This window comes from Labrus mixtus, chromosome 13, assembly GCF_963584025.1.
Source record: "Labrus mixtus chromosome 13, fLabMix1.1, whole genome shotgun sequence".
NCBI classification, from domain to species: Eukaryota; Metazoa; Chordata; class Actinopteri; order Labriformes; family Labridae; genus Labrus; species Labrus mixtus.
Genome location: NC_083624.1, coordinates 26220750 through 26229741, shown reverse-complemented (window position 1 = coordinate 26229741; position 8992 = coordinate 26220750). Strand labels below are relative to the sequence as shown.

The 8992-nt window shown below is 41.8% G+C and overlaps 1 protein-coding gene across 3 annotated transcripts in view; it reads left to right on the top strand.

Moving 5' to 3' along the window:
- The first annotated feature begins 204 nt into the window (after nt 1-204).
- The window catches only part of ppp1r9ala (protein phosphatase 1 regulatory subunit 9A-like A), a 23837-nt gene continuing 15049 nt past the window's right edge, over nt 205-8992 (top strand). For 2 of the 3 annotated variants that reach the window (XM_061054457.1, XM_061054456.1), the window contains exons 1-2: nt 206-405; nt 1575-3622. In XM_061054457.1, the coding sequence (XP_060910440.1) occupies nt 1748-3622 (1875 nt within the window). In that variant the 5' untranslated portion in view covers nt 206-405; nt 1575-1747. Of the gene's footprint in view, nt 406-1574; nt 3623-8992 lie in introns of all 3 variants that reach the window. The other variant, XM_061054455.1, reaches the window with a different exon arrangement.

Genomic DNA, 8992 nt, shown 5'->3' with positions numbered 1-8992 from the left:
AGTGGTCTAGGTGAGCATTACTTTACTTTACTGGACATTGAGCTCTTTCCCACGCCTTGCTCCTCAAACTCATCGTGTTTGTGTGTCTGCGCTGGGCTGAGGAGAAAGAAAAAAAAGAGGAGGAGGAGTGGGTTACAGTCCTGGAATGTGCGCTCGCTCCCGATTCTTTCTTCCTCTGTTCTCGTTGGTGGCAGAGACTCGTGTACGCGCATCCCGCGACAGGAGAGACTCGTGTACGCGCAAAGCCCGCGACAGGTCTGGAAGTGGTAGGAGGAGGCAGGACAACGCTGCTGCTGGAGCGGGGAATGATGGCGGTGAGCAAGAAGGAGGTACAACTTTGAGACTGCTAAACCAGGAGCATTTTGTGCGATGTTTTGGCGTCCAACACGATGAAGCAAAGAAAGGGTAAGAGCCTAACTAAGTTTTCTGCCTTCGAGCGGCGCTGTGTGTGAGGAGTCGGACCTCCGGATTTCAACAGCTCGTACTTAGAAATGCCACAATGAATTGTTCAGACTGAGGCAGTGACGAGTTCAATTGAACTATTGGCCCTGAGAGTTTAAAACTTAATTTCGCATATTCATCTGTGGAGTGGTGTTATCAATGACACACACGATGTTTACCTGTCTGAAGTCAGTGAAGAAAAGTAAAAAGCTGAGTTCAGGTACTTTCATGCTAACTCCAGCAGTCACACAAACGGCTGTGCATGCTAACGTTTACTTTCAAACCTACAGTTCCAAGTTAACACAACATTTCTTCACTCACCTCTAGCGGACACACATTTACTTTATTTTTTAAAACTTTTTATTTATTTATTATTATTATTATTATTTTTTGCTTTTTATTTATTTATTTATTTTTATTTTTTATTTTATTTAACTTTTTTATTTATTTTTAACTTTTTTAAAATGTATTTATTTAACTTTAATTTATTTTTTTACTTTTTTTAAAATGTATTTTACTTTTATTTATTTACATGTACAAAGAACATGAGATCATCATGGGTGTTACAGGTAAAATCAAAGTATTCTTTTGCACATACATCATGGTTTAATGTCATAGGCCTGTTATTCAAGGTGCATACACAATCCATTTTTCCCAGCGTTCAATGCATTTCTCCAACTGAAGTCTTAAAACAAAAGTATGTCCCTCCATACAGTAAATTTCTTGAATGATCCCGGCGCCACTGGTCCAGTGTTTGAGGGTCTGGTTGCAACCATTTCCTAGTTATAGCTTTCCTACTACTTGCCAAGAGTATCTTCAATAAGTATTTATCCTTCTGTAGGACTGTTTCCGGTATTTTACCGAGATATAAAGTAACAAAAGAGAAATCTAAATCCACCCCAATTATTTTACTGATCTCGGTAGCCCCCTCTCTCCAGAATGAAAGTGATTAGCCATAGAGGTTCCACATTGTCTCCAACAGAAGCCTCGGCTCTGTGTGCCCAGCCACACATTTATGATTTGCATCTAGGAGATAATTATGTAACTAACTTTAAGTGACGCATGTTAGGCATGGTAAGATAAAGGCATCCGGTTTGTGTATTAACAGATTGTACTGTCCCTCTTGTCTTTAGATGACTTCGCTGTGACTATTTAGTTGAGACAGCAGAAGAAGAAGAAGAAGCCCCGCCGGACCCATGGCACCGCTTTCGTAAAGTTGAGGGAAAGGAGTTCAGTAACATCCAGGAGTCGTCTCTCCAAACTCAGCTTTTTTTAATCGGGCTGCAGGACTCATTATCAAGCGAAAATGATCAAAGCAGAAAGCAAGGGAGGCGAGAGGACCCTGAGGAGCGCGTCCCCTCACAGAAATGCATACAAGTCTGACTTTCACGCCATTAAGTGCTCCTTTGATGGGCCCAAATCTGACGGCTCCGCCAAATCATATGCAAATGGTTCCAGTGACACCCGGGAGGACTCGAGGGGGAGGCCTTTTGGGACCAGAGTGAACAAGATCAAGAACATATTCCTACAGATGGATGGCCAGCAACAAGAAAGCCAAGAAGGGAAAGTAACTTTAAAGCCTGAAGTGACCCCTGTGTCCCCAACGAAGGTGCAATTTCCAGTCACCACTAACAAAGTAAACTTAAACAGTCCTACAAGCCCAGAATCACACCTTTTAGATAAAACACCCAAGGGGGATGAGGCTGAGATTGACAAAGTGGCTTTGGCAGAGAAGTTTTCTGTGACCAGGAAACTCTTTGAAAAGGGCATTACAGAGCAGCCTTCAGCTGACAAGCAGTCTCCAAACAGAGTGGTAAACCGTTTGTCCCTAGGTAGTGCATCTGATGAGGGGAAAAGCACAAGGAGGGTATCTGGATTGTCTGAGACCACTAACACAAAAACAGACCAAACCCCTTCACCAACAGTTGAATGTCAAGTCGATGGAAACACTGATAGTGAAAAAAAGCATGGGTCTAGAGTACCATTAAATGCAGGACCCATGTCCAGAAGGTTGGAGAATTATATGGCAGAGAATGAAGCACCTGTGAAAGAAGGAATTGTGTCTGCTAAGCAACACAGTACCACTGAAAACGTATTGCCTACCTCTCCAACAAGGGACAGCTTCCAACCTTCTCCTCTCAAAGAAGCCACTAACTCTATGCCTTTGACTGATGCCACTAAGAAAAACACATCACCAACATCTTTGGGGTCCAGTGTTGTGCCCAAACCAGCATTCCCAGCTACTAATACAGCATACAAATCTGTTTCTCCAACTGATGCCCCGAGAAAACCCCTCTCACCAGAGCAAACAGCCCCAGTCAGCCACGGGTACAAACGCTCCTCATCATCTGGTGATGGATTTAGCAGGACATCTGTTAGTGGGGATGAAGGCATGCCACATAGTATGGCCCCGAGGGATGGGAAGCAGCCTCCCACATCAGCTGGTGGCTTTCCGAACACCAACAGGGCTAAATTCCCTGAAAATGCCAAGATTAGTGACAGTGTAATACAAAGTTCCAACGGTGACAAACCTCCTAGCCAGACCTCCCTGGACTCGAGGGGGGTGGGCATGGTCCGGGCAGAACTGGTAGTAGTTCAGAACGAGTCATCAGAGAGCGACGAGAATGAGGATGTGGAAGATAACGTGTTTGAGGAGAAGAAGCAGCAAAGCCCTAAAGATCTGCCAATTGATCTAAAAACCTTCCCAACTGAAAAAAATAATTGTAATACTGCTCGTCAAGTCTTAGCAACACATGTTACAAAAGAGACACAAAGAATAGCAGAAATTGTTGGTGAAGGTAGAGTCTTGGAAGACAATGATCAAGTTGGAATAAAAGAAGAGAGTTCATTTGTGAGTCAAGATGGTGATGGTACTTGTGAGGAAGATGATGAGGTAGCAGAGGAGGAGAGTGAGCTAGATGAGCAAGTGGACCAGAGCATCCTGCATAGAGTCTCACCAGTAGTGTACGGTATAGAGAACGCAGCATTTGTGGATGACCGAGATGTGGAGCAGGTCCTCAGGGAAGAAGATGAAGATGAAGAGGAGGAGGATGAAGAAGAAGAGGGGGAAGAAGATGGAGTGTATAGGGAGTATGATGACCATTATGAAGCCCCTGGACTGTCAGATGAGGAAGAACCACCCGCCAGGAGGAAAATCAAATTCTCCACAAACCCCATCCAGGTAAACATTTTGTCTTCTGTTGTTTACATGCGAACTAATCTTGGTGGACTCTAGCACTTATTGCACAGCAGTATTATTATAAACCACCGTCTCACTGACTCAGCAACTGTGTCTGACCCAGGTGAATCCCAGCAGACATGCCACAAATTTCTGTTGGCTGAGAATTAATGCTTTTGTCAGGTGTGCTGATGTCACAGCAGCTGCACTGTATCATTAGACAAGCTTCACAATTATAGTCTATATTATGGGTAGTCTGGTTTTACCAGAAATCAGAGGGGCAGGTAGTTTGACAACTAATCTCCTTGTGCCTTAACCCAGCAAGACATCAGGAGAGAGGGGAGAATTTTGGGGGACATGTGGTGGTAACATTGCCTGTGGTATTTTTGGGAGATATTGTTGACATTATGTAAGAGTTTGTGAAAACAAAGGCAGCTGTACAGTAGAGACATGTATAAGACTTAACAGTAAAAAAAAGAATAGTCCCCCTGAGTCACTGCATTGCTAGGGGTTTAAAAAAAAAAAAAATAATAATTCAGAGTAGTTCCCATCCGTCCATGAATCATGAATCACACTCATGAGGGACTTTTCACTTCTCCCAAGTAAGGATGTGATGAATTCACGCATTTTATTTAACTACATCTCTTTCATAGACTTTTGCTAGGTTGTGTTGTCAGAGTTGGAGAATTCCAGATATCCTTTAGGTTAAAGGGATATGAAACTTGTTGGTGTTTACTGTATAGAGGTCTAATACAGTATCTCTTCATTGAAGATTGAAGTACAACAGTTGTCAAATCTCAGCTGCCTGGGGATGTTTTTCATGGTCTGTGAAAATTACCAATATATCTGCCTCTATAATTGATTTTTTTTAGCAGCCCATAGAAAATGTGGTATTTAGACCAATACATGACAGCATCATCATAGTTTAGTTTTGTAGATATAAAACTCATTCTGGTCTTGTATCATGATATCCATAACATGCACTTTATACAGCCCAGCTTTGTATAAACTAATCTAAACTGTAGTCCCTTTTGATATTACCACACGTGTATTTCCAGTGGGTGTTTTAAGGGTGTGGTGAAGTTGGAGCTTATCTTCCAACATTATCACATCTACACAACATTTTGTTAAAACTGGGAAGAACAAATCACTCCAGTGCATTCCAGATAGTCTGTGAACAGCTTACTGTTTATCCAGGCCTTAAAATGCACTGTTATCTCAGGGTGTGGACCCCCCCTCTATCCCAGTTATCCTGGCAGGGGGTCCTGGGAGAGGGGACTAGAAGCTGACCTGGAGCAGGACACAAACAACAGTGGTCCTTCTCTGCCCAAAGTCGAGCTATGACAAAGTCAGAGACCAACACGGGTTTGTAGTTCACAATAATATGCTAGACTGTGTCCCCTCCATGTAGCACTTCATTTAAGGCTCCCAACAACTGCTTGTTGTAACAGTGTTCCTGTCTTGAGCTTAAAGAAACACACTTGCTGTTTCCAGATATTTCATTTTGTGTTCTAATAATAAATGCAGGGATAGTACTGGTATTGCTTATTTAACATCGATATGAGAATGTACCCAACATTGACAAACTGTCAGTGAAGCTCAAATTAATAAAAGGTAATTTCTGCATTTAACCTATCAATCGTTGTTCCCATTACATGTCAGTAAATTGTATTAATAATTCTTTCAGGGCAGGTTAATGCCATAAAGTTACAGAACCCACGATTTAAAGTTCTTTATCATAAAACAATATCAGCAAACTATTGGAGTCGAAAAAGGTTGAACAAGGAAATGTTTGACATGTATGTGCAAAGCATAACTTTAAACGAATACATTTATAGTGAAATTATTTTTCACCTACTGGTAAACTCTACTGGGAATAAATATTAAAACTATGATGTCTATTTCTAATTGTTCTAAGACCAGGATATTAGAATGCATACTCATTCTTCACATTCAACTCATGAATTTAGTGTTCAGTTATATGGACATAATGAAGTATACAGTCAATACTTATACTTAAGTTTATGTGTACAATGTTCAAATATCCACAACAGTATACAAAAAATGTTGAGAGCAGATTAGCAGGAAGTCCAAAAATGTTCAAGTACTCTCTTAAGTTTTCAATTAGCTTTTCAAATAATTGCATGACTGGTTGCATGCAATGGATGGGCTGGAAAGACCACAGAGAGATTTGTCAAAACAACGACATGCACTTGGATTAAACCATGGGGTCAAGGTTACGAGGTATGCGCTTCAGCCAATTAAGTCACACAAATGTTCCTTGCCAATTCTTCTACCTGTGGCCTGGCTCACAAAGGCCCTCCCTCTGGCACTCTATCATTCTCCGAAGTAGTCAGAGCTGGCACTGGGGTGGAGCACTTGTAGCGTACTGTGAGAGAGGAAGTGCTTTGTGTTTCTGGCTCAAAATGGGATTAGGCCCCTACGTAACCTGAGTCTGTTTTATAGAAGAGGTGTCCTGTCCTGTGCGGGAGAAAGGTCCTCTTTGTGATGTTAAGGAGACATTCAGTTTCAACATGTATCACTTATCAGGGTTGAAAGATAATTTCAGTCAAGATTAGTACTCGAGCGTATAACTCCTAAAAGAGAGAGTATTGAGAGCCCAATATTGGAAGACTAAGGGGTGACAAATGCATGTACTGTTCTTGACTAGTATTTGCATTAAATACTTCAAATGAAATGTTTGAAAATAAATAGCCAAACTAACTGTATTGTGAATTTTAATAAGTTCTTCTATGTGGCCCTATACTATGTCATGCTTATAGTTTTGTGGAAAGTTGTTCCTGTATACCAGAGTTGCACTTTAGCAGACCAGTGAGATACTGCATTCCCATTGCTGCTGTGTCAGTATATAAGTTAGTTATACCCTTTGGCTGTATGAGCACAGTATAAATATTTCAACACTCTTTCAAATTATATCTTTGGTCTTAGCGAGGACGTTGTTTCTTTAATAGCTGCAAATAAAAACCAGGCCTGCGATATTCGCCTTGTGTGTCTGGGCTTGTCTTTATCCGGAGGAAGTGTAGAACTTTAGATCACTTGTGTTCAGCAGTTTGGAGTTATGCTGGATTTAGCATGCCTATGAACCTGTATGGTTTGGCAAAAAGCCCTCAGTCATTGAATGATTAACATTCCCTGCTGAAGGTATGTCACCTGCTTGGGTACAAACACATTTCTTTGGGTAGTCATGTAGGATATGGAGGAAATTGTGGTGGTTTCTGTGTGTCAGGTTTCATACGAGGACATTGGGTTTAAAGTCCAACCAGTTCACTATAATGAGGAGAAACCAGGCAGAACCAGGATCTACACCTGCTGATTTACCCCACCCCCACAGTGTCACAGGAATAACCAGCAGCAGTTATTGCACAAGTAAACACATTGTCCAGCGTGCAGGTGTGGATAGGCGATGCAGAGTTCAGCGTAAATGAATTGTTTTTCTTGGTTTTCACTGTAGATAATTGCACTGAGAACTCTGTGACTGTTCGAGCATACACATCATGTCAGTTTGGCTTCCCATATGTCTACTTTCGACAGGTTCCGCTGCAAGCATGCGTCAAGCTGGACAGAATAGAACGACCCGGGCAGGAAGTCAGAAAGGGAAACGCACAGAGAATCAGGTTGATTAAAAAAATTAAACACAATAGAAACTGACCGTGGCACTGATGGCTCACAGTGCACACAGAGTATGTGGAAATTGGGAGTCAGGTTTGAGATAGGGTACATTTTGTAGACATTACTTTGGAGCAATATAACACCAGTGTCATGGGGGCCTTTCTGTGTTGCTGCAGTAGTCGTAGACATGCATTCAGCCAAGTCAGGTCTTCGTCATTTTTATTAAAAGTTGGAATCTTCGGGAACCCTACAATATAATTTCCTTCTTTGTGTCAATATCATGTACCGGTAATCCAATTCAGAATCTATTCAATAGAAGAAGATGAATATTGCTAAGGCCTTAGGCTATTCAATATTTTGAATGAAACAAAACATGCAGATCAGCTAACTGTTGTTCAGAAAGGTCACTTTTTACTATGGGTGGGGGGGGGGGGATTGTAAAATATTTATATTACTGATTTTATTTTATTACCAAAATGCCTCACAAAACTGTGTTTGCTGAGGGTCGACTCCCAGATAATTAGTTTGTTAATGATTCAGGTGCGGCACTTGTTGATATTAACCTACAGCAGGTCAGAGTCCTACACTCTCGGTCTGTATTTCATGTGATCACTAAAAAACAAACAGGATAAACTCTAAGTTTGAACTCTTGCCATTGAAGCCAACCCATCCCAAAGTGTTGTGCTTTCCATTTCCTTTTCTGAGATGGGTCTACTGTTGGCGAGAGGAATGTGTCTGACAAGACTCCACCCTAATCCAACCAGCACACAGGCCCTCCCCTTGTGGGATCCGAGTTCCCTTCAGCCACCTGGTCGAGTGGGTGACCATCCAACAAAATGTGGCAGAATACTAATGCAGGCAGCTCAATGCTGGTCATTAAACAACTTGAAATGGGATGAGTGTGATTGCCTAACACGCTTTCATTATGTGATTACATATAAAAACATGAGCTCCTGCTGTGTGTTTTCACTGAAAGTAAACAATAATTGTGTGTTAGAGCATTCAGCAGCCTTCACAGGACAAATGTAGCTTTTGTGGGCCCTTTTTATATAAACCTGTTCAACCTGTTTATGTGTGCACTCTGGAAACTTGATTCTATGATGGCACTCTTCTCCTCTCCAACTCCACCTCTTCCTGCTGTAGGTCCTACGTTAACACTTAAAACATAAACAATGTAGTCTCAGTTACAGTCAAACAGTGTCTCCTTAACAAAGTGTTAATAATTTCAAGGGTATGCACACACAAAGTACTATATGTATATATTTAGGTCTTTCTTCCACATATGTTTACACAGGATCTAAAAACTGGGCCCCATGCCTTCCACTCTAGTTACTCTATGATCTGTGCCAGGCTGCTACCCCTACCAAAGCTCCCTCTCAGTGTGTTTTGATTTGTTGTCTTTTTGTGGGCCCACTTACAGTACAACCTCCCCAATCCGGTCCCCAGCTCAATTTTTGCACTGGCAAGATATTTCTCTGGTATGCTTTCCTCACAGCTGCTGACTCATTTCCCACATTGGTAGTCTGTTGTGGGGAGGGGGATGAAGGAAAGATGGGATTTTAGTTTTGGGTGTGGGCATATGTACTTTTGTGCGTGTGAGCACATGTACCCAGACAGACCGCTGTAGTTGTTGATGAATGAAAAGCCCACACATACTGCTGGGAACTAGGGTTTGGGAGAGTATGTTAATATGAAGATGGGAAAGAAGTGTACTTACCCACATCACTACCTCAGTGACTGCAG